The following is a 25,465-nucleotide window of genomic DNA, read 5'->3' on the forward strand; positions in this document are numbered from 1 at the left end:
AGATAACCACGACTGCCCTGGACCCTGAAGTTGTTGCCTGCTCCCGTTCCGGTCCGTCACTTGGTTCCTCGTCCGGCTGCTGTCCTGCAGCCTGGTGCCACGGTCCAGTCTCATCTGCTCTTGTGTTTGCAGGTGTTGTCCTCGAGGTCTGACGGCACCACTAAAGCAGGTCGGCCTCTCGCCTCGGTTCCCCCAAGTCTGTGCATTGTTGCTGTCCTGCAGCCTAGCTCTACTGTGCCTCCGCTGTCACTGGCCGCTTCGACTCTTCAGTGGAGGATGTTGTGTTTCCACTTGTTGCCATCCTGGTTTCATGGACTCTTTCTATGTGAACCTCCATGCTTAAAACACGTTTAAAAACATGCAAGTAAAAACACCATACAAAACAATAATGTCATGGAACGGCAGAGAAAGGACCCAAATGCGCAGTGCAGACGCAGCAGACGGGAGGTATGATTAAAGGGATATTTAATACAAGAATCCAGGTCACAGACGGTCCAAATCATACACGGGTAAGCACGGGTTCACAGCACACAGGGGATAGGCGTAATCGGGTCCAGTAGCAGGCGTATCAATACCAAAAAGTTCAGATCACAGAGACAGAATCGGCAGGCTTAGACAGGTCCAAAAACAGGCAGAGTTCAGCAACAGAATCAGAGATTTACGATACCGGTCAGGATCAGGCGAGAAGCGATGGTCAGAGGTACGGAACTGGATCGGTAACAGGATAAGCTGAATAAGACGATGCTGGAGCGTGCGGTCATAGAATCAACGATCTGGCGAGGTACTGGGGTGAGAAGTGGTGCTTAAATGCAAGGTGAATTGATTACTGATGAAGTGCAGGTGTGGATAATGACCGGGTGAAGCAGGGACAGCTGTGACATGACGTAAACTGGGAGTGAAGCTAGAACGGAAACCGAAACCGGGAGACTACCAAAATAAAACAGGAAATGGAAACTGGAACCCAAAACATGATGATAAGGCTGATGAACAAAGTACTTTCAAAATAAAACTGAAAACAGAAGCAGAACCTGACAAATAAATAAAAAAAGCCAATATAAACGTCCAGCCTGTGGCACCTGCCTGTACTGCTTCTTCTGCTAACTTGTGTATCGACCTGTGACTGTTTGACCACAGAGAGAGAAATAAATCTTAAAAACTACTGTCATTGTCTGTGCTGTGCATTTGGCTCCTTCGTCCCCTGGAATCCGGACAGAACAATCTGGCCATACTTGGACCCAGCAGCCCCAGCCTGCCGGTGTTTCTTGTTCAAGATTATTTTTTTGTTTTGTGGTAATTTTGAAGCCATATCGCCCACTCCATTTGATGTTGTATTTTACTTTGGTAAGCGGCAAAAATTACTGTCCGAGGTTGGCAGAATTCTCTCTTACTGTGGGACATTTTTGAGATGAGGTGAAATCAATAATGTACACAGATTGGCAGTAAATACAGTAATATAATTGTCATCTGTTGACTTAAGTTTCAGAGAAAAAAAATATCAGAGCTGAAAATAAATAAACAACTTTGCAACATCCATCCTACTGTACAGTATAAAAATCAGAGCTTCCATCTTTAAAAGACTGAAAGAGGAAGAAATTCCTGTTCAGAAAGAAACTGATTTTAATACATGAATCTGAAAAATGACACAGACATGAACAGACAGAACTATAGATGGGATTCTCAGTGCCAACCTTTACACAGAATCACTGAGGAACCAGGAGACTCGAACCCAAACCCAACATAAAGAGGTTCAGAGAATGTTGTGTTAAAGGTGTGAAGGTGGATCAGTTTATCAGAGGAGACGCTGTAGAAGGACAGAGAACCAGCAGGACAGTCCACAAACACTGATACTCTGTGAGACACAGAGGAAGAGGGGATGCATGTTTCTATGTTATTGTACCAGACAGAGTAACCATCATCAGAGCAGCTCAGACTCCAGGACTTGTCATTGTGTCCAAACAAACAGTCTTCATTATTTAATTTTCTTCTGATTCCTCTGTAATTCACTGATATATGAACTCCTCCTCGCCACTCAACCTCCCAGTAACAGCGACCAGTCAGACCATCACTACACAGCAGCTGAGACCAGTAGTCAAATCTGTCTGGATGATCAGGATATGACTGACAGTCCCACACACATGTCACCGTCCTGTTGTTATCAGACAGTTGTAGTTCACTGTTCACTGTGTTTGTGTCAATTGTGAGTTGACAGAAATCTGATGGAGAGAAGAAGACACAATCCAGCTGCAGTTATTGATCTATTATCAGTTTAATGATGACTCATGACAGTTTGAAGATGGTTGAATGTTGCTGATCTCATTAAAACACACTTACACTTGCTCAGACCTGGTCTCACCCATCGAACTCCACCAGGCTCCACCCTGAAAAGAGGAGTGGGTCAGAGACATGCAGACATGGACATTGCATGGCTCTAATACACACATTGTTGTAGGACTGTGTTCAGATGGAGGCTTGTATTTAGGGATGGCAAGCAAGAACTAATAAATTGGATTCATATCTTGGGACCTACAGGTTTCACTTCTCAGGTTCTTTACTGTCATTGTCTTGGGTTGAAAATCATCTTAGAAACCTATGTTTAAACTTATTATAGGTACAGTATAATGACCTAGGTCATTTAATCTATTACTTTTGAAATATGTTTGTGTTCTCGTTCTGGCTAACATTTGAATCATAAGGTCTAATGAATAAGAATCCGAGTTTAACACCCTTCCAGTGTTGCCAAGTCTGAGAGCATATACCAATGTCTACTATAACCTCCCCTGCTACATTGTCTGTTTCATGCTTGTATTTCTGTCCTATTCAATCCTTTTTTCATTAGCCTAAATCCTGTTCTTTTATGTCTCTGAATATTGTTTCTCTTTCAGACTGAGTTGACTTAAAGTCCAGAAGCTCTTGTCTTTACCATTAGCTGTTGATTGCATCTGAATGTTCATTAATAGGATAAAGTGTAGTGTAGTTCTCTCCATACCTGAGAGTGTCCAGTCTCCAGTGTGGATCCTCCCCTCCAGGCAACAGCTTCACTCCTGAGTTTCCTGGATGATTGTAGCTCAGGTCCAGTTCTCTCAGATGCGAGGGGTTGGAGCTCAGAGCTGAAGCCAGAGAAGCACAGCCTTCCTCTGTGATCAGACAACCTGACAGCCTGCAGACACGCAAACCACAACATTTGAAAACATACAGGAACTATTTAATAATTTCCAGGTTGCCGCAGAAATTGGTCATGAAACATAATCTGATCATCAGCAACGTGATAATTAGGCTCTGGAGACTGAGGTCAGACACTGACAGTTCCCAGTTAAGAAAATTAAGATGGCTTTTTTTCAACCATACAGTATATAAAGCAAGTCTGACCAAAATCTGTAGACTTAGGTTAAGGAATCCTCACCTCAGAGTCTCCAGTTGACATTGAGGACTCTTCAGTCCATCACACAGTAGCTTCACTCCTGAATCCTCTAGGTTGTTGTTACTCAGGTCCAGTTCTCTCAGACTAGAGGACTGAGAGCTGAGAACTGAGGTTAGAGCTTTACAGCTTCTCTCTGACAGGTTACAGCCACTCAGTCTGAAAGACATTGATGAACATTGTTGTAAATTAGATATCTAGTACAGATGTTTGGTATTAGGGGAATGTTCTTTTGTGTTGTGTCAACCTTTTAGGTTGTTGTGTCAACCTTTGGTTGGGAAGCATTGGACTTAGTGATCAGCAAGTTGGGCATTTTATTGAATGTTGTGTGGGTGATGTTTAAACAGACATCACATTTTACAAACTATATGATGGTGGTAACCAAAGTATTAGAACATACTGCTGAGTTTTAAGTTTTCTTCTCAATGCCGGGATGTATTACAACAATTCATAACACATCAGGTTCTTTTGCGACTTAGTAACTTTAAAGGTTCATGCACACGCTTTTTTCATGCTCCACATTGCTAAAGAATTGGACCTTGATGTCTCAGTAAGGTGTCTGTAACTTTTCATGCCAAAAAGCGCTGTAGATCGCCCACACGGCCCGTCTGAAAATGTGTGTTTTAAGCTCCCATCCACAACGCTCTATTTTCGGAGTGTGTCGGAAGCTAAACTAATCGCCTTCATTTGAGGACGCGCATAGCCGCGGGAATCAAACGTCATGGTCACTGAATCCAACAGCGAAACTGGCTGACTCTTCCTCGTAGTGGAGTTCAACCATATTTTTGATCCAAAATCTGACTCTGAAGTCGAATGGGAGGCTGTTGAAGTGGTTACACTTCGACTGGCGCAAGGTACGTCTAACTGGCAGATTCACGTTTAATTTAATTTGATTTATATAATACGCAACTTGATTAGCTGCTAACGCTAATACTAATGGTTGCAAATTAGCAGCCTGAATTAATACAACAGAATATTCATAACAAGACTACAGCTTGTTTGGGAGCATAGCTCAATAAACTAATATAAACTCATTTTTACATGTTTTTTTCTTTCTCGTTCTGCTGCTGTGTGAAAATAATTTTTACATATTGGGATCTTCCACTGCAGCTTATATTTTGCCGTATTTGTCTGTAATTAAGTTAGGTGTATGACATATCAAGTGCTAATATATAACTAATAGAAATGTAGTTATTGTTTTTTTCAGTACTATGTCTGTGTGTATCTCAAGTTGTTGCAGGTATCTAGCCTAGAAGTCTTGTCAGCTGGTGCTGGGGACTTCTAGGGCGAAGAGTCCAAGTCATCCCACCTTCCCTGGTCTGGATCAGGGCAGTGTTTCCTGGGGGACAAGGCACCTATGTTGGACTTAGACCACCTGTAAAATACCTAAATTATTGTTTTTGTGGCAATACCTCAATAAAAGCTGAAATATTAGAAAACATTTGTCTTTTTCCCCTCATTAGGTATATACATACAAAAATAGTTCAGTGAAACAGCAATAGTCAAAGCCAACTTTATTTTTAACCAATGCACCAGCACTATAATGCTGGATAAGTTACCGTCACAGTTCAATTTGCAGACCACAAAATGAACGGGTAGGATTCATAGTTATGTTGAAAGCATAGTTTCTGGAGTGGAACAGGTACAGTCATGGGCAGTTGGTTGGGGAGATGTGAGGATCTTTTTTTGTCTTCACGTGTTGGAAGACATCGGAAGCAGTGCAGCTGCTGTACAGATGGAGCATGCAGCTGTTCCTTGACACCACTCTAGAAGGTATAAAGAATAGAATAGCAGATTAATGAAATGACCAGTATTTCCTATGTATCTCACACCCTTTACAGATGTGAACAATAAATAGAGGTAGTTAGATCAGTTTTAATGGTGTTTGGAGCAAACACGTTTTCATCTTATTTGATAGTGCTGGTTTGTTAAATCTTAGCATGACATTAATGACCTCCTTTCTGTCAGGTTGCTCAAATTCTGCTCAGAGGGCCGGTGGAACAGGGATGTTCACAAGGTCCCCATAGAGGTCCTCCATAGAACAACCTGAGTCCAGCAGGACTTTATTGAAGATGGTCTCCATCACATTTTGCACGTAATCTGCACCATAACACTAGAGTTACAAATTACCCATCAACAGACTAAAATATCAACATAAGTTGACCAACTGCATACAGAGTAAATACATAGACAATAATATAGATCAGATTATGAATACCACAACTACTGAACAGTGAAATTCAAAATCTCTGTCAAATAATCATACTGCTGTTAAATGTACATACCTTGGTTCCTGAGGTGAGCAACAACTCTTCTACAAAGTAGCCGCGTGTCCACAGCCTTCAGTGATGTGTCAGTTTGAGAAGCAACCTCCTCGCGTTTCGGTAGCTGGCATGCGTCAGCCTGTATAAAAAAACACGTCACGTTTACAGCTAAAGTAGCTGACTAGATAAGCAACAACATACATGTTAGACTTAGATAGAACTTGCAATAACCCAAATTCATGGGTCTACTCTGGCTACAACATACACACGACAGGCTCGGCAGTAATTAGAAACACAGCTGACTCTCACAACTTACTAGCGCTAGCCGCTAACGCTGCACTACCATCGCGCTAGCAGCTACAATGTGAGCTGAGTGAATGACCTCAGTACCATATATCACACGATTCGAACCGGACGAATACTGGAGAGGCTTGGACTCATCCAAATTGTGTGCCAGCACCTTGCAACACTGTCTCTCTCTGTCGCTGTTAGATTCAACTGTTCTAGCCATTAGCATTCCTTACACAGGAGGGAAGCTACATTATAAACAGAGAAACTTCTGGAGTACATACATCAAATAAGTATCAAGCATGTACTTACGTTTGGGGAAGCAGCAAGTGGATAACGTCTTGAGGAACAGGGCGCTTCTTCAACCTGAGTGACTTCTTCTTTTTGTCTTTTAAATGGCGGGTGGCAACCAACTGAAAGGTGCATTTTGTCTGTGACTAAGGTGAGAGACTGAAACAAAATGTTGCAGGTACATTTAAGGGTCCAGGTTTGTCTGGGGGCTAGGCTGGTTCTGTGAGTGGTCAAGCGAATGCAGACGTATCCAGTCGACCAAATTTGAAACGATGCTTCTTGAACCGAATTGGATAAACTCTCAAAAATGTAAAATAAGTAGGGGGCGTACTTCTAACACACCAGGAGTGTCTTAATGTGACCCAGGAAGTCAAATAAACGTACCAGAATACCCAAAAAGTGAATTTTGCATGTGCAGGCACCTTTAAAACACAAGAGCTACAGTACATTTTTGCTTTCAAAAGTGGGATCAAACCTGTTTTGCCTTTAAGGCAATCTTTAATTTATGCATATTTTTTCCTAAAATTGTATTTAAGTTTGTTTGATGCAAAGTGTTAATCTCAAATGTTTATAAGTATGTGTATAATAATATAAAATTGTTTCTCTTAGGACAAATCGCTAATTTGAGAAGTTTATATAATCTCGCGATATGTGTTAAGTGACTTCCGGTTTGCGGGAGATCGCGTTAATAATTTCCTGTTTACGACGGGATACGGGAGAAATTAGTCACATGCGACCGTCATGTGAATTTTTTGTTTTTACCAAATGACCATATAAACTCACACACTTTAAGTGAAGAGAAGAAAATAAACGGCACTTTGATGAAGTGAATCCTCTTTATTTGACGTCTGGTTAGCTCCGTGTTTAGTTTAGAGTTTCAACACCCTGGACGAGAACACTAGAAAACCTCTGTTGATGTTGTGTCATGTTCCATGTTACCTTTGTAGTGTTTTAAAGAAAAAGTTGTCAGGAAGGAAATGTGTAAAAATTATATTTTTTAAGTCCATGAAAAACCTGTTAAGAAGAGGACTAGGACATTGATTGATTGTTAGAATGCTCAGACAAAATATGGCCAGACTGTTTTAAAAAAGAAGACCAAGAAGCAGAGTTGTGTCCAAGTCTGAAATGAGCTCAGCTACAGAGACCACCAAAGGAAGACAGGTAAGAAAATACAAATGAACACATGAGCATAGAAACAGAGGATGCGTGAATTATTTACCAGAATAGTTCTCACTTACTGTAAAATTTATCTAGACTTACATTGTTGGGATTTGTTTTGCACATTTTCTGCGACATTTCTATTTTCCCAATGCTGGTCACTCCCCTCATCATCACTGTTCTAATCGGTGAAGCTCATCAATTGATGCATCTCTGAGCCTTAGCTTCTTTTCTGTGACCGGCCTTGCTCTATTCTCTTATGATTTTCATTTCGGACCAGATGTCTTCTCAGCTAATGGTGATTTTTCTTCAGTGAAGGTGGATAACTAGAAGTCATTCGTAGCATGGTGTGCTACTCAGATGTTTACATTTTCTGTATTTCATTCAACAGTGTATATGCTCGCGAGCCTTTAGAGCTTTCTGCCCATATACCGTACATGCATTATTATTATTGTTTTTTTTATTGACTTAATCCATATAAAAAATGGTTTGCGAACATGTTGCAAAAGGGCTTTGCTGTAGCATCTGAGGATGTTGGTTTATTGTGTTGCCACAGGAAATAGTTTTGTACTTTGAATCAATTACGGCGACGGTATTTGCTTTTGTTTAGCTCCGGTCAAAGTGGCAACAAGGTGAACTTTAATATTTAAATTATAAGTTTAAAAGATTTTTTGTCTGCTAAGCTAGCTTAATGGTTGTCATGTTTCATTTATTGTATTGCGTTTTTGCCTAGCTCTTATGGCAGGTTTGAGGTGACCTCCACAATAAAGAAAGGCTTCAGACCACCAGTAAAGCTTGAATTTTTTGATTTGACGCTACACTTTGCAATTAAAATATATACTGTATAACACATATCTATATGTACTGTACAGTATTTTATATGAACAATAACTTTAACTACCTCAGAGTCTCCAGTTGACAGTGAGGACTCTTCAGTCCATCACACAGTAGCTTCATTCCTGAATCCTGCAGGTCGTTGTTACTCAGGTCCAGTTCTCTCAGAATAGAGGACTGAGAGCTGAGAACTGAAGACAGAGCCTTACAGCTTCTCACTGTTAGGCCACAGTTGCTCAGTCTGATAAAATAGTGATGTAGAGAACAAAAGCATTAGTGTTAAAATGTATTGAAAACCAATTTAACAAATAAACAAATAACACATGTTTTGTAATACCAATACAATATACATGTGTTTAGTCATGAAAGAAATCCATCTTTACACTTACACAACTTTCCTAGAGACTTTGATCACGGCGAGTACAAAAAAGAGATCATTCTCTGAAAAGCGTGATGAGTATTTAACTGAGTCAAACACGTCCAGTTCTTTTCCTGATGACAGTAACATGAAGAGCAGCGCTGACCACTGAGCAGGAGACAGTTTATCTGTGGAGAGACTTCCTGATCTCAGGTACTGTTGGATCTCCTTCACTAGAGAACAATCATTCAGTTCATTCAGACAGTGGAACAAATTTATGCTTTTCTCTACAGAGGGAGACTCTGAGATCTTTTCTTTGATGTACTGAACTGTTTTCTGACTGTTTTGCAAAGTACGTCCTGTTTGTAAAACGAGACTTCTTTGCACAGGTTGATTAATTCCCATTGTAAGACCCAGTAGGAAACGAAGGAACAGATCCAAGTGTCCATTTGGACTCTGTAAGGCCTTGTCTACAGCACTTTTATAGAACAATGTTGATTTGATTTTAAACCATTTAAACCACCACGATGTTGACTGTTGTTCTGACAGCAGATTGACTCCAGAGTTGATGAAGGTCAGATGGACATGAAGAGCAGCCAAAAACTCCTGAACACTCAGATGGATGAAGCAGAACACCTTGTCCTGATACAGTCCTCTCTCCTCTTTAAAGATCTGTGTGAACACTCCTGAGTAAACTGAGGCTGCTCTGATATCGATGTCACACTCTGTCAGGTCTGACTCATAGAAGATCAGGTTTCCTTTCTGCAGCTGCTCAAAAGCCAGTTTTCCCAGAGACTCAATCATCTTCCTGTTCTCTGGACTCCAGAGTGGATCTGTCTCAGCTCCTCCATCATACTTGATGTTCTTCACTTTGGTCTGAACCACCAGGAAGTGGATGTACATCTCAGTCAGGGTCCTGGGCAGCTCTCCTCCCTCTCTGGTTTTTAACACATCCTCCAGAACCGTAGCAGTGATCCAGCAGAAGACTGGGATGTGGCACATGATGTGGAGGCTTCGTGACGTCTTGATGTGGGAGATGATTGTTGTGGCCTGCTGCTCATCTGTGAACCTCTTCCTGAAGTACTCGTCCTTCTGTGGGTCAGTGAACCCTCTGACCTCTGTCATCATGTCAACATACCCAGGAGGGATCTGATTGGCTGCTGCAGGTCGTGTGGTGATCCAGACGCGAGCAGAGGGAAGCAGGTTCCCCCTGATCAGGTTTATCAGCAGCACATCCACTGAGGTGGACTCTGTGACATCAGTCAGAATTTTAGTCTTGTTCAAGTCCAGAGGAAGTCGACACTCATCCAGACCGTCCAAGATGAAAACAACCTGGAACTGGTCAAAGCTGCAGATTCCTGCTTCTTTGGTTTCAGTAAAAAAGTGATGAACAAGTTCCACCAAGCTGAACTTTTGCTCTTTCAGCACATTCAGCTCTCTGAAGGTGAATGGAAATGTGAACTGTATGTCCTGGTTGGCTTTGTCTTCAGCCCAGTCCAGAGTGAACTTCTGTGTTAGGACGGTTTTCCCAATTCCAGCCACTCCCTTTGTCATCACTGTTCTGATGGCTCCATCTCTTCCAGCTGAGCCTTTAAACATGTCTTCTGGTCTGATGGATGTTTCTGCTTTGTATTGATTCCTGGAGGCTGTTTCAATGCGTCTGATCTCATGTTCATTGTTGACCTCTCTAATTACTCCCTCTGTGATGTAGAGCTCTGTGTAGATCTGGTTCAGAGCGACTGGGTTTCCTGCTTTAGCGATGCCTTCATAGACACACTGGAACTTCTGCTTCAGGTGAGATTTAAGTTGATGCTGACAAACTGCAGCAGTAGTTCCTGGATAAACAAGCAAAGATTATAATTAAAAAATGTATTAGAAGTGAGAGAACGATCTGATTATTAATTCAGAAACACATTACATTTCATCACAACAGTTTCAAACTGGAGTCACAATGAATATATGTTGCAATATGGTTCAAAATAGAACTTGTTTTCAAAGAAATTGCTTAGGTTGAGTAATTTGTTTAAGCACACACATGTAGCTGCAATTGGTTGCATGCCAACGTACAAATAAACAAAAAAGTCAGTTATTTTTAACCAATAAAGTATATTTTTTTGTTAGTTCAGTTCTTTTGTAGTAGAATTTGGTATAGCTTTTTTATATTGTCATATTTTGTTTGTTTAATGTTAATAACTCTTCTTACTATGCAGACAGTCAGCCAGCTCCTCCTGCTTCATCCTCTTCAGGAATATCACTGTGATCTTCAGAAATGCGTCTCTGCTGCTCCTCCTCTGCTCTTCATCCTCACCATCCAACTCCTCCTCATCCTCCCACTGACTCTTTAAGCATTCTGGGTAATCTGGACTCAGAACCTTTTGCATTTTCTTTAACTCCTTCTTCGCAAATGTGACAATGTTTTCCTCCAGCAGCTGGAACAGAAACTAAATGAATGACACATTCCAACTAAAACCATGGAGCCAAACATCAGATCCATGTTGGACACACTGACAATCCACTGGTCTAAAAAGTGCAGCATGAGATTACTGTGAACACAACAGATGAACAGTAGTAGTTGTACATGTACAGACCATAAATATGGAGTCCAGGTGTGTTTGGTGCTGCTGGACAGGATGGTCACTGGGAACCTCTGAGCTCTGCTGGTCCACTCTGTGGAGGAGCCATGAAGAATGAGTCCACACACAGACACACACAAGGTAAAGGTCCATGAAGTGATGTTTGATGTGAGCAGTGAGTCAGAGACTCTCTGTAGTGGTGAAGGTTTACTGTCACAGTCAGTTGGTTCGGTCTCAGCAGCTCTGAACAACATAAATCTCTGCCTCCATCACTGAACAAGGCTGAAGTGATGAAACAAGATGTCTGCTGGTACTAGACTGGTTGTACTGGGCAGCTCCCAATATAAATATGTTAAACTGCTTGAGTGTGAGGCGGAGCTGCTGCTCACACTGGAAACATTTAACTACTTTCTACATTAATTCATTGTGGGATGTGGTTACTCAAACAAATCAGAACTAAATTCACCCAAGTAGTGCAGTAAGTGCAATTTACTGGGAATGAAGATGCTTTAAGACAAAAGTGTAAAGTACAGTAGATATGTCAATAAAAAGAATCAGAATTGAACATTTGTGATTAGCTGCTTCCTCTGCTGTCTGCCTGCAAGTCACCACTATACTGCAGGAGAAGCAGCCTCTGAGACCCTCTACATGATCTAAACCTTGGTTACTGGTGATGGAAATTTGATCAATGACCAAAGTGTTTGCAGATAAACACTGAATAAAGCTTCTAATTCACATTACCTCACATCAGAAAGACCTACTGTATCATCATATGAAGTTTACGTCAGATTGATTGAAACTGACATTAACTCACTTTGGCTCTGACACAGGTTGGTCTTTAAAAGTTATGCCAAATTCCTTAGAGCCATTGCTCTTTAAGGACACACAACTGGGTTCAGGTTTAGATCCATGTTCAGCAGATTCTTGTCTCTGATGGGAACTAAAGAAAAAGGTTACTTAGGTGACTTTCACATATTCAGTCAATAATTTCCTCCATAAATAATCAATAATTATAAATATGTAGTGATGAATTAATAAAATGTGTCTGTGATTTGGAGACAGAATCAGTCAGGTGGTCTCAGTCATCTCACCTCTGAGCATTGTTCTGGCTCTGGATTGTTATATAGTCCTTGCTGTCGTCACACTGATTCATGCTGTTGAATTTACATCCACATCAGCTGACACAGACTTTCTACCTTCATATGGAGAGGAAACACAAACCATTCATCTGCACATCAACATAAAAATTCCCTTCTTTATTAGTCTTGTGGCAATATCAGCTGCTCCTCTACTCATTGTCTCTTCTTCTCTGGTTCATATTAGCTCTACTTCTACTATTAGACACTAGATGGAGACATGAAGCTGCAGCCCAGCAAACACATGCTGATGGAGGAAATGTTATTCTTAAAACTTTTAACATTTACTGTAATAAGTTATTGAAAACTGTTCTGACCAAACCTAAGGTCATACTTGGTCGTTAGTGGAGGTAGCCAGTGTCCAAAGTTAAAGGGTACAATAACAAGTAACACATTTACAATATTTAGAAGGATGAGATCCCCTGAATGCAGCATTCTGACTTGTAATGGAGTGTTTTTTAAGTCCCAATCTTGTTATGATGACAATCCAGTTGCAAGGACATCTTTTCTATAACTCGCCACAGCCATGACATTTTCCAACATGTCTGTATGTGAGGGACGTGATGGCGACGTACTGTATGTAAGGGTTTTTTGAGACTAAAAACAGGGCTACCACTAAATTTTATATTTTATTTGCAAACTGCTATGTTACAGTCCATTACACAGACACGAGTTAGCTGGGCTTGAGTGGACAGACAGGAGAAAACCAGACAGGTTTCGGTATTCGCCACAGGAGGGTGTTTCCCTCAGGTGAGCAGCAGCTCATCTCCCCCTCCTCTACAGGCTGATGGAAGCAGGAAAAGCTGCTTCAGTCCTCAGTAAGAGGAGACACCGTAACAACCAGCTGCTGACCATCAGCTAACTCTTGCTCTTGCTCTGACTCTACTAAAACACAACATGAAGAAAGTCTGTTAGTTTAACAAGCAAAAGACAGACAGACTCTTGGAGGAACCAACTAACAACAGCTATTGTGACACAAAAAAGTCATGACACAGCAAAATAAACAAAAGGCTGCAGTGAAAAAGGAAGCAGGAGCAGATTTTCCCAATAAGTTACCATCATTGGTACGTCAGTGTACTTACTTATTAACGAGACAAGAAATCCTGTATAGGTTATGTTCTGATATAACGCCATCTAAGGTTTTTAAATTATAATAATAAAAAATAAAAAAATAAATAACAGGTGTATTGTTTTATTCTCTTCAGTAATTCAAATTTGTAATTCAATTCTTATCAAGACTAAAATACTGTCAGGTTCTGGTTCTGTGCTCAGTTTTATTTTGAAAAGGACTTTGTTCATTGGCCATATTATCATGGTTTGGGGTTCTAGTTTCCATTTCCGGTTTTATTTTGGTAGTCTCCCAGGTTTCTGTTTCAGTTCGAGCTTCACTTCCAGTTTATGTCACGTCACAGCTGTTCCTGCATCACCCGGTCATTACACACACCTGTTTTAAATCAGTAATCACTTCTTGTATTTAACCACCACCTGTGTTCTTAGTTCTCCGCCAGATCGTTGTATGTGTGTTATCGTCATTTTACAGTTCATTGATCCAGTCCTGCCGTGTATCGTGTACCCTGTTTTTGACCGCTGATTCCGAGCCTGCCTTATCCCTGCCTGTCTTGCCCTGGTCTTCTTCTCTGCATGTTACCGACCTTGTCTGCCTGCCTGACCACGATTCCCCACCTGACGACTTGGTATTGTAAACCTGCCTCTCGTGTATGAACCTTGCCTGTCCCTGACGCTGTCTCTGCCTGACCTCGTTTATTATTATTTTTTTTTATTTTATTTTATTTATTTTTTTTTTTGTTCTGTCCAGCAGTTAAGCAAGCAGCATATATTACGCTGAATGCCATATTGTGATGGACAGCTTTGCTTTAACAAGAAGAGTATATATAGAATATATATACTCTTCCTGATTTATGGTTTATTTAATGGTTTATTTAGCTAATCCAAAATGTGTGTGATGTTGCTGTGTTGGTGGACAGGTTAGGTTTCTGCTTTAGGGTGTGTATGCGGGAGGGTGGGGGGGAGGGGGGATAAGGGGTGCAACCAGCTGCTGAAACCAAGCAAATCTGTTAAGTAAACAATCAGAGCAAAAAAATAAATAAATAAGAAGCATGGATGTACCTTAGGCTAACACATTCATAACTAAACAATTTTTGTACTGTGGTTTACCTTGGAGATTAATACTAATACCAATAATAGTGCTAAGGTATGTGCACATACTAATACAAACATATACATACAATATACATACATATGTGCATTATTATACATATCCCATTCTACTTAATAAAAGTCATGACATACAACACCACAAATTCCATATTCACACATTATTCATATCGGTAGTGATAAGTATCAATAATACTTACAGTTGGATTTGGAAAGTGTCCCACTACAAGGTTAGTAAGGCTGTAGCTTATCATTATTCACCCAAAGGGTGAGGCAGACGTTGGTGCATGAACAATGCCACTTGTGGAAGCCAGGGTGATGTGAGGGGCTCCGCCACTACGCCCATCCAGCAAGCAGAGGAAGGAATCCTAGCAGCCAGGGAGCCCACACACCTTCAGTTCCAGGAGGGCAGGTGTTGCGACCCAAGCCGCCCACACAGAGCCCCCCAGGCAGAGCTGCAGCAGCCACAGAGACAGCACCCGAGGCCAGAGTGGGCCACCGGGGGTCAACGCTGTCCGCCCCATGAGAACCAGGGGCAAACACTCCCCCCGGCGGGAGGGTCGGCCTGAAAGAGTAGAGCCCGAGGACCCACGGTCCGTAGGGAGCCCGCCAGAAGATGCCCCCGCGCCCAGAGTGGGGCCCGCCCCCAGCCCACCACCCCCACACGGGCGGAGCGGGGCCTACCCCATCGGCCCGACCTCATCCCCTGGCGCTACAGCGGCCTGCAGCACAAGGCCAGCAATTGGTGGGGTCAGCAGAAAAGAGACCACCCAGGCAGACGATCATCGTACCCCGGGCGAAAAAACCGGACCCCCCACACTTCAACCGCACCACACGCATACCAACTCACACAAACACAGACGCATACACCCATCCACATGTGCAACACACATCATCACATCAACACACACACACACCATAGACTCTCTCACAACAAACTAGTCAATCATACGTGAACCAATGCACTCTCAGATACATTCTCCCACCCACACCATTCGCTTGATCACATTCGTGGGGAGGGTAGGTCTCCGGCCTGCCGTCCATGTGGCCCCAGGCAGGGACCGCAGCTCCTCCCGAGCCCCGACCAACCCCCCCAACCCGGGGGAGGCAGAGGGCAGTAGAAATAGGTACCCCAGAACCCTGCAACCCAGCTTGGACGTGAGTGTGTGGAACTAAAGTGCACTGAAGGTGGGTGACACCTCCAGGAGCACAACCGCTGGCTGACGGTGTGTCCCCCGGACAGTGCCCCCCCTCGCCCTAAATGTCTTTTTGCAGTTAAAACTGGGTGGTGATCTCTCCATCAGGGCCAGTGGCCGAGGCCACAACTGGCCTGAGCCCCAGGCCCCAGTGAAAGAGCCCACCCCCGGCCCTAAATGTATGTGTATGTAGCTAAGTATGAGGAACTTTGGGAGATACCCAATTCTCCGGGGGGTCCAGCAGACAGAGCCATCAATGGGAAGTCTACTGGCCCCCCCGGAAGGAGCCCCCAGATTCCTGGACAAGTGTGTATGACTAATGCAATTAAAACTGCAGAGCATCCCACTTGGAAGGGACGGAACCACTTCCCAGTAGCCCTGGTCCCTCCATCAGCAGGACGCCCCTTGCAGACCTAAGTGGATGAATGCGGAGAAATGTAGTTGGGAAGCAGAGCACCAGGGTCCGCAGAGCCAGGTTCCCGACTGGCTCTGCTACCTATCCCACCACCCCCCACAACCCCCAGCCAGGAAGGGACAGCCGAGACCCAGGGACCGCAGTACTACTGCCCAGGCGCCACACGCAGCACAGCCAGAGCCATCCTCACCCTTCTTTCACACTTACCCATTCTCTCGCTCAAGTATGCCCATGCTCGCCCCGTGTAGTGTGACACTCAAACCCACACTCATACTCTGCGGTTGTGCATTGAGGGCCAGCCTCCGCCCAGGGCCCAATGAAGGTTCTAGCCTGAGTAGTCCGCCAACCCCCCCTGCAACAGGCCCGAGCAGTTACCAGAGGGCGTCGGACCGCTAGGGCAGGCAGCGCCCCACCCGAGCAGGGGCAGCGCCCCAGGGGAGAGACACCCCTCCGGGCACAGGCAGGCACCCCCAGAGGGAGTCCCCCGGACGCAGGTTACCCAGGTCTCCACCCCCAGGTCCGCCCCCGCACACCGGCAGGGAGGCCCGCCTCCGGCTCCCCGGAGACAGGCACACGCCAACCCTCAAAATGGTCCCACCCCGGCACAGGGCCGCCGGTCCCAGCAGCCACCACACCCCCACCGCAGGGGACCCATGCGGCCAGCCCTGAGTCCACCAACCCGTCCCGGTTCCTTAGGCAGGCAGGCACCACCAACCACCAGTCACCCCCCCACCACTGTGCCAGACATGACGCAGCACCCGAGCCCCACGCATCCTTACCTGGAAATGGAATCAATCAGAGTATAGTTTTGGTCATTGATTTGATGAAGCAGACAATGTGTCTAAGGTGGTATAATCTAACAAGCTGTTCAGGTATTGAGTAATGCTTAATTTTTTTTTAGTTTTCCAGTTCATGAGGATGATTTTCTTTGCGACACAGAGGGCAGAAAGAAGTGTGTGTGATGAGTTTGTCTCTAGATCAAGCCCACTTAGATCTCCTAGAAGACAAAGTGCAGGGGCTGCTGGGATTGGACAGCTTAACTTGGTTGACAGGTGTTCACATACTCTTTGCCAAAATTGCTGCACAGGTGAACATGACCAGAATGCATGTAGGAATCTATCTGCTGTGTTATCTGTACAGTGAGGGCAAATATTTGAGTTTGTGAGACCCATTTGGAACATCCTTTGTCCTGTATAGTGAGTTCTATGAAGAATTTTGTATTGTATTAGTTGTAAATTTGTATTTTTTGTCATTCTGAATAAATTAGAACATATGTTATTCCAGAACGTGTAATTAGTGGTGATATTGAGATCAGCTTCCCATTTAGAGATCGGAAGGCTCACTGTCTGGTCTACATTGGAAATTAAGATATAGATTTTGGATACTGTCCTTTTCCCTGATATATCAATAAATCGCTCTATTACTGGTGGTGGTTGCATGTGGATGGCAGTATTCTTACTTTTTGCATTAAGTATTGACTTTAGTTGTTGGTATTCTAAGAAATTGGCACTAGTGATTTCATAGTGAGACACTAGTTCTTCAAAAGAGGTAAACTTGTCTCTTGTGAAAACATGTTTCAGATGTGTTATCCCTTTGATATGCCAAGTTGGAAAGTGTATTGCCTTTTTGTTTTGTATGATGTCTGGATTGTTCCAGAGAGGTGTGTTTTGGCAAAGAGTAAGCGAAGACCCATTAATTTTAAGAAACTCCCACCAGGCTTGCAGAGATGCTTTTATGCTAATGTTCTGGTAACAACTATGATGTTTGATTTTGGTGCTGATAAAGGGCAGATCTGCAACTTTAATATTTCCACAAAATGTTTGTTCAATGTCTATCCAGGAGGAGTCTGCTGGCATGGGTTTTATCCATTTGTGGACATGGTTCAGTCTATTGGCAAGAAAATAGTGGTGGAAGTTAGGTAGTTCTAGGCCGCCGCAGCGTCTGGATTTTTGAAGAGTTTTTAAACTAATTCGTGGTGGCTTGGTTTTCCACAAAAACTGTGAGATGTAGGAGTCTAATGTCTTAAACCACGCCTGGGCTGGCTGAGTTGGAATCATTGAAAATAAGTAATTAATTTTTGGCAGGATCATCATTTTTATGGTGGCAATTCTTCCCATAAGTGAAATGGGTAAGGACTGCCATCTTTTGAGGTTGGCTTCTATTTGTTTTAATAATGGATTGTAGTTTAGATCAATAAGCTCTGATAGCCTAGACGACAATTCAATGCCCAAGTATTTAATGTTTCCTGAATGGAGTGTGGTAGAGGAGATGTTAGTCACCTTAAGGTTAAGTGGTAGCACTATAGATTTGGTCCAGTTAATAGAGTACTCTGAAAGTCCTGCGAATTCATCTATGAGGCTGATAGTTGTAGGAAGAGACGTCTGTGGCTCAAGAAGAAACAGTAACACATCGTCAGCATATAAACTTATTTTATGATTTACTGATTTGGTCGATATTCCAGTAATTCCTTCATGCTGTCTTATTGCTGCGGCTAGAGGTTCAATAAATATTGCAAATAGTGATGGGGACAGTGGGCAGCCCTGTCTTGTCCCTCTATGCAGATTAAACCTTGGTGAGATCTGGTTGTTTGTTCTGACTGCAGCGTTTGCTGAGTTGTATAATATTTGGATCCAGTCTATGAATGTTTCCCCAATGCCGAATTTGTGCAGAGTGGCTAAAAGAAACTTCCAGTTTACTCTATCGAAAGCTTTTTCTGCATCTAAGGAGACGATGGCTGTCTCTAGTACATTCCAAGTGACAATCTTCAGTGGTGTCATATCTTACCTGACTGCTGTGGATCACTAGTCTTGTGTGTATGTAGTGTGACAGACTTTAGGCGTGTGGCTAACCTTAAGTACCTGTGTATTCGGAGTTGTGTGTTACCTATGTATGTGCACGTGTTTCCCCTGTGCAGTAGATGTTTGTGTGTGGCTGTTGGAGGGCTACATAGCTGGCTGACTACGTGGAAGAAGAATAGAGAAAAGGATGTAGACAGTGTGGAGTGAAAGTAGGTGAAGGAAAAAGAGTAAAGGGAAGGAAAATTAAAGTGAAAGGAAAGTGAGTGATTACGTATGGTGAGCGCTTTGCAAAGTGAGTGAGTGAGTGACATTAGAATGACAGTAAACATTTATATGAAACATCTGCGAGAGAACGAGTTTGAATACTAGATGTAAAGTTATAACACATAGTTGCATTGCATCTATTGTTTTTTTTAACAAACCTTTTATATTAAACCATTGTTTTTACATACCACCTGCTAGTACAGCCACGGAGTTGCTTCCCGGTCCCGGTAGAGCTCTCCGTTGACGTACAGTTTGTCGACGCTGATGACAGCCCTGCAGCCTTCTGCCATGAACCTCTTACGGATGGGGAACAGTCGGCGGCGGCGGTCGAGGATCTCCTTGGGGAACTGGTCGTTGACGCTGTAGTCGGTTCCCTTCAGCTGTCTGCCCCGGCTCTTAACCAGTTCCTTCGCCTTAAAGTCATGAAACTTGGCAACGATGGGTCGGGGGCGCTGGCCATCCGGTCGTCTTCCTCCGAGTCTATGCGAACGGTGGAACGCCATCTTGTCGACAACTTCCGCTGGAATCTTCATCTGTTGTTTAATGAAGTTTTTAATTGTGGTTTCCGTGTTTTCCTCCGCCTGTTCTGGAATCCCCGAGAACACCAGGTTGTCCCTCATGCTGCGGGCCTGCAGATCGATGATACCTTCTTTTATTTTTTTATTTTCGGCCGCTAGCTGAGCCACATCCTCCGTCAGGGACTGCACCGTTCCTTTCAGGGCCTCGTTCTCGGTGGCGAGAGAAATCACCTGCTGCTGGCTAAATTCCAGGGAGTCGCGGAGGGCCATAAACTCTTTGTGGAGGAGTTCCACTAGCGCCAGACGTGCGTCGAAACTTGATATTTTTTTCTCGATTGACTCCAGGATGTCCGTGATGTTTTTATCCGCCGAGCTAGCTCCAGGTGACTCAGGTGAGTCAGACGGACGGGAACGCTTGTTTGGAGCCGTCTCCTTTTTCCCCATTACCAGACGCTCGAAGCACTCGTCGATGTACTCGAAACTTTCTTCGGTGTTATCCAGAATGGTAGGGTGGTTGATTATTTTCCGTAAAATAAGGTAGTTATTTATTTAAATTGGCGGATAGTTTGTCGCGCTGTTGTTTACTATCGGTGTCGCGCCGCCTTGTTGAATTTCTCGTGCTGTTCTCGCAGAGTCTCGCGTTCTCTCACAGCATCGCGTCTGCCTGAGAGCCTGAGAGATGGTATTTCCGTGTCATCTGGTATTTCCGTGTCATCCTGACGCCTGACCTCGTTTAAACCCGCATAACCTCTTGTGTATGACTCTGCCTGAACTGATCCCGTAACCTGGAATAAACCATCCTTTTACCACCGTCAAGCTGTGTTACGCTGTGCATTTGGGTCCTCATCCGTGCGTTCGTGACAAATACTAACTATATTAACTATATAGAGTAATTGTTGCAAAAACTCATTGTAAAGCATGTAATTAACATTTTACAACTGTTTTAACAGACAGATTCAGAGCTGTATAAACAAGAATATGTTTTTTTATTATATTACAGTATCTGGATGTTTTCATTCATGTCATTAACAAACAACAGAACAGGAAGTATGTTAAGATATATACCGTGTTGGTACTAATGAGAAAATAAAAAAAGGTTTACCCTAAAAGACAAAGAATAAGTTTAATGTAAATGCAATGTAATGTAAATAGTTGCAGAAAAGAAAATGTTAAATGACCAAAACACAGGGGTGAAATATAAGTATGTGACGGAGACATACTGCTCTCCACTCATCAACTTTATTCTATGGTATCTTTCACGGTTTATTCTTCATCATCATTTGACACACACATGACAAAGCAACGCCATCTTTACTGCTTTAAAGTTTACAAGCTGATATTTGGCTTTAAAACGACAACTGGATTTAAACCTCCTCCAACTAGAAAACACAACAAATAAGTTTGTGTAGCTACAACAATTTCCACTAACAACACAAACCTGGTCCCTTTGATGAAACTCATCAAACCAGTCGAGCTAAACTCAGATTTTTCCCCATTCACATCTTCACTCTGCAGCTTCTTCTGTCTGTTTGTGTCTATGAAAATATGCAGTGCAACTGGGTGGGGGACACTGAGTCTCAGTGTCGTGCAGCTTCCTGGTCATTTCTGTGAAACCTTCAAAACTGTTGTCATTTTAAACCGATAAACTAAAGTTTTCAGATTATTACTGTAATTATTATAAAATAAAGAACAAAACCACTTTATACTGGATCATTTTTATGTTGAGACTCTCACTTCAGAGAATTATTCAACTTTAACTTCAGCTGTGTCAAAAATCACTGTATAGATTCACTCTATATCTTGGTTGTTTATTCCTCGTAAGGGTCTCAGGCTGCTGGAGACTTTCCCAGCTTACAATCAGGTGGGAGGCAAGGTTCAAACTTAACAATGCCACATATAGACACAGACAACCTCATTGTACACACATTGTGCAGAATATAAATAAAACAAAGTAAATTAAAAAAATAATTATATAAATAAGTAATCAGAGTTTAATACTGAGGTGCATGTACCCAATATGTTGTCATTTTGAATAACTGTATACTGTAAACAATTACTGTAACTGTTCTATTTGGGCCCCGCCGTGGCACAGTGGTTAGATCCTGTTGCCCAGGTTGTGGGTTCAATCCCCTCAGAGAGGGGTTGCGTCAGGAAACTGACATAAAAACTTGCCAAATTAACTATACAAATTATTTGCTGTTGTGAGTCGACCCCTGACGTGATAAGGAATTACCTATTAACTGTGCTATTTCAAACAGATTTTTTTGGAAGATGAAGTTATGTAAACTTTGAGGCATTGGACAAAAAATAATGATTCCAAATGTAACTATAAACATCACTTACCGCAGTGGTGCAGACAACAGACACTCTGGGTCCTGGTTCTTTTCACAGATTAAAGAGTCCAGTCAGTGGAGCAAAAGGTCCCTGAGATGGGTCACTGCTGCTGGGAACACTGGTACCGACCCACTGAGATCAGGACTGAGCTGCTTTCTTGTTTCACTTTGATCAACCTGGAATGTTCACTTCAGTAGAACAAACATTATCTAGATTTTTGGATTTTAACTGTTGGAGATGAACTGATACCAACTGACTGGAATGTGGACCTGACTGAACTAGTTTCATAACTAGAGAAGCCAAACATCATTTACCAGGAGCCACAGCTACAGAACATGTGATCAAACTGTAAACATTGTAAGAAATGGAAAACATGTTGGCTGGTTAACATAGGAATACACCAATGGTGTACTTGAAACCTACAAAAGAACTAGAACCACTGGACCCAGTTGCGTTAGTCAGTCTGTAGGGGTGATGAGCAGCAGGTGGTGTCCTGTGATTGGTTTAACTAACTACTATAGTTGGTTCTGTTGAAAGCTTTGAGGGGAGCAGAAAAAAAGACTCAAAGCAAAAAGAAGTGATCAGAACAAAGTGAAATAATGAAAGAGAGTTTGGTTGGCTGGCTGCGCTACTTGTGTAGTAGCACCGTGGCCCCTGGGTCTGGCTCACCTGTTTCTTGGGGGGCGGTGGGTGATAGTGGGATGGGTAGCAGGGCTAGTCGGGAACCAGGCTCTGAGGACCCCGGTGCCATGCTTCCCAGCTACATTATTCCACACTCATCCACGTAGGTTTGTGAGGGCTGTCCTCCTGATGGAGTGACTGGGGGGCTACTAGGATGTGGTAACACATTACCGTGTCTCCAAGAATAATAATATATTCCATAATAATAATTTAATATTAGTCACATACACTCATCCAGGACTCTGCAGGCTGCCTCACTGGGGGGCAGTGGATAGGGTCTTCGCTTTGATGGCTCTGTCTGTTGGAAGAATCAGGGAACTGGCGGTCCTCCAAGGTTCCTCATACCTACAGTAAGCACTGTGACGTTTGCTCGTTTCTTGTGTGGGCTGTCCTATATAGGCCGTCTTGGCTCCTCCTCCACCTTTTTAAACTGGTGGATTCAGCCATTTTCTTCCCAGGCATATGATTTACAGGGTTTGTGTTGCCTTTTGTCATTGCTTGGTTTGATTTATACACACACATCCCTACACACCTTACATTACTTATACCACTGACTTACTTATGGTACTGTAAATCAATGGTATCAGTTTCTTTTGTGTTGTGTTTAAATAAACATTTAAATTAAACTGTTATATGTTGACCTGTGGTGGAAATTTCCCATAAGGAGGCAGATGAGAGAGTTGTCCTTTTGTGCAATTTATTGAAATAATAAAAGGAAAATAAAAATAATGGGGAAAGCGAATCAAAAACATGGATGTTGATCGTGCACATCAACAAACCAAAAACCAGCTGGGGAGATCAGTGCACACACCACAAAGGTGTGATGCAAAGAGCCCACGATCCTCAAGTTGTCTCTGCCTTTTAACCCCTTTCTCTGGCTCTGGTGGAATGTCTCTCTGCAGCAATGGAATTGTTTGTGCCACCTTATTTCGCTGTGAGTGAGAATGTTTGCTTTCTCACTTCTGCATCGTCATGTCTTGTTATCCAAAGGAAGGAACACCGAGCTTCCAAGACAAGATGCATTCGCTTTAACAGCCTTGGGTCTGGTGGGGAGTCAGATAGGAGGGAGCCAGAGTCTGGGTGTAAAAGACAAACATTTATCATAAATTATTAGTCAGTCAAATGAAACATCAGGACAAGAGATTAGTTGTTTGTGTAAGAATGTTCAGTATTGCACCTAACCAGCACAGGACGACTGTGTTGGATAAGAAAAAGCACAAAGGCACAATTACAGACCTCTTCTATTTGTCCTTCCTAAGAGCCAGGCTCTGACAGCACTTACACATACATTTAGGGCTTTCCTCTGGCTCCATTCTCTCGGGCTGACCCTCCCACTGGGGGGAGTGTTTGCCTCTAGCGCTCCTGGGGTGGACGTTGACCCAACAGTGGTCCGTTCTGACCTTAGGTGTCATAAGTTGCTTTTGTTAGTTTCATGGTTCAAATAAGAACCAGCTTATTCCACAGCATCAGACTGAACTTTATTTTCTGTCTGTTTGCCCCATAAAAAACTGATGAAGTTTATCTGTATGAGTGCGTGTGACTCCAACCTGAAGAATGTGGTTCTGTAGCTTGGCTCTGCCTCTTTGTAACAAAGATGCAGTCGACAGTTGTTGTCTGTGCAGCTCAGTCTGTGTTACTGGTGTGCAGCTGGTTTGATGTTGCTCTCTCATGGTCAGAGTCCCTGACTTTGCATTAAAAAGACGAACAGTACAATTGACACAGTGCAAGAATGAAGTAAAATGTGCATCCACGCAACTGATCACTGTGTGGAGAATTTAATACTGTTGCTGATCGGCCCACAGACTGACTGAAGGAAGTGGAGTGTGTTTCTTCTGAGTCTCTAATGAATCACAGCAGCACCTGAACAGTTGGTGAGACCACGCTAACTCCAACCCGTTACACTGCCGACCGTCCAGCTGATGTGTCAACTGTGTAAGTTTAGTAAAGAAGTACCCAAGAGCAGAAAAACATCCAAAGCAGTTATTTGTTTAATTCTGCTCAGCAGTTCTTAGTTTCTTTCCCTCTTCTTGTTGAACTTACTTTATAGTGCCTCCCGCTGATGAAGAAGTGAACAACACAGCAACTGAGCCGACTCAGCACGTGGACCCAGTGACAACATGGTTGTGTTTGTCTTCAGTCTGTAGATCCCCAGTTGATCCAAAATGTCACACAAACATTATCACCTTCATGAAGCGGCATTCACTGTAGCTCTGCTCTGTCACAGGGTTCAGGTACCATCAGGCCGATCTGACACTAAATTTTCGCAAAACTTTCAATTGTAACAAATCATTCAACTCATGGGAATATTCTAATCAAATAATTAGGAATCACAACCTAGTTTAATGAGCCAGCTACTGTGTTCAGATCAAATGTCACCACCTGGTGGACATCAGAACTAAAAAAGGCAACACTAACACAAAATCAGCGCATCCTGTCTGACTGTGATTCTGAATCCACAGTGAGAGCGGAGGGGAACACATTCAATGCCCTGATAATGGAGTGTCACTAACTGGCTCAACATCAGCTACAAGCAGAGGTAACACAGGTCAGTTCAACAGGTCCAATCAGTAGAAGTCACCAAACAGATCTGGAGCAGAGAAACCTGGAGCCTGAGAATCTTTAGCATCAGAGCTGTTTGGTCTCTGTGGTTGAGTGACATCAACCCTGCAGCAGGAAACATGGAGCCAGACGACAAAGAGTCTGGATTTAAAGCCTCAGTGGAGCCTCAATGTGACACTAAGCACCACTTCCTTCCTGTACACACCTG

At 43.1% G+C, this 25,465-nt stretch overlaps 1 protein-coding gene and 1 long non-coding RNA gene across 4 annotated transcripts; both read right to left on the bottom strand.

Annotated features, from left to right (window-relative positions):
- Positions 1–448: 448 nt before the first annotated feature.
- Positions 449–22,282, bottom strand: LOC121202024 (NACHT, LRR and PYD domains-containing protein 9-like). Of its 3 annotated transcripts, none has more exons than XM_055506880.1 (11): positions 22,027–22,282; positions 12,273–12,373; positions 11,996–12,121; positions 11,197–11,275; positions 10,812–11,037; positions 8,640–10,443; positions 8,318–8,491; positions 3,401–3,574; positions 2,987–3,157; positions 2,332–2,378; positions 449–2,213 (listed from the first exon to the last, which is right to left on the bottom strand). In XM_055506880.1, exons 2-11 carry the CDS (start codon positions 12,332–12,334, stop codon positions 1,678–1,680), a joined length of 3,399 nt encoding a protein of 1,132 aa, XP_055362855.1. In that variant the 5' UTR covers positions 12,335–12,373; positions 22,027–22,282; the 3' UTR covers positions 449–1,677. The 3 variants fall into 3 exon arrangements, with proteins under 3 accessions (XP_055362855.1, XP_055362853.1, XP_055362854.1); XM_055506878.1 differs by having other exon boundaries at positions 12,273–12,377; XM_055506879.1 differs by lacking the exon at positions 22,027–22,282 and adding an exon at positions 20,412–21,095 and having other exon boundaries at positions 12,273–14,073.
- Positions 4,913–8,301, bottom strand: LOC129603795 (uncharacterized). The gene is made up of 3 exons (XR_008694017.1): positions 5,701–8,301; positions 5,370–5,515; positions 4,913–5,181 (listed from the first exon to the last, which is right to left on the bottom strand). It is a non-coding gene; the product is annotated as an uncharacterized LOC129603795 (long non-coding RNA).
- Positions 22,283–25,465: the final 3,183 nt, after the last annotated feature.

The sequence above is a fragment of the Betta splendens genome, chromosome 2 (genome assembly GCF_900634795.4).
Source record: "Betta splendens chromosome 2, fBetSpl5.4, whole genome shotgun sequence".
Classification (NCBI taxonomy): Eukaryota; Metazoa; Chordata; class Actinopteri; order Anabantiformes; family Osphronemidae; genus Betta; species Betta splendens.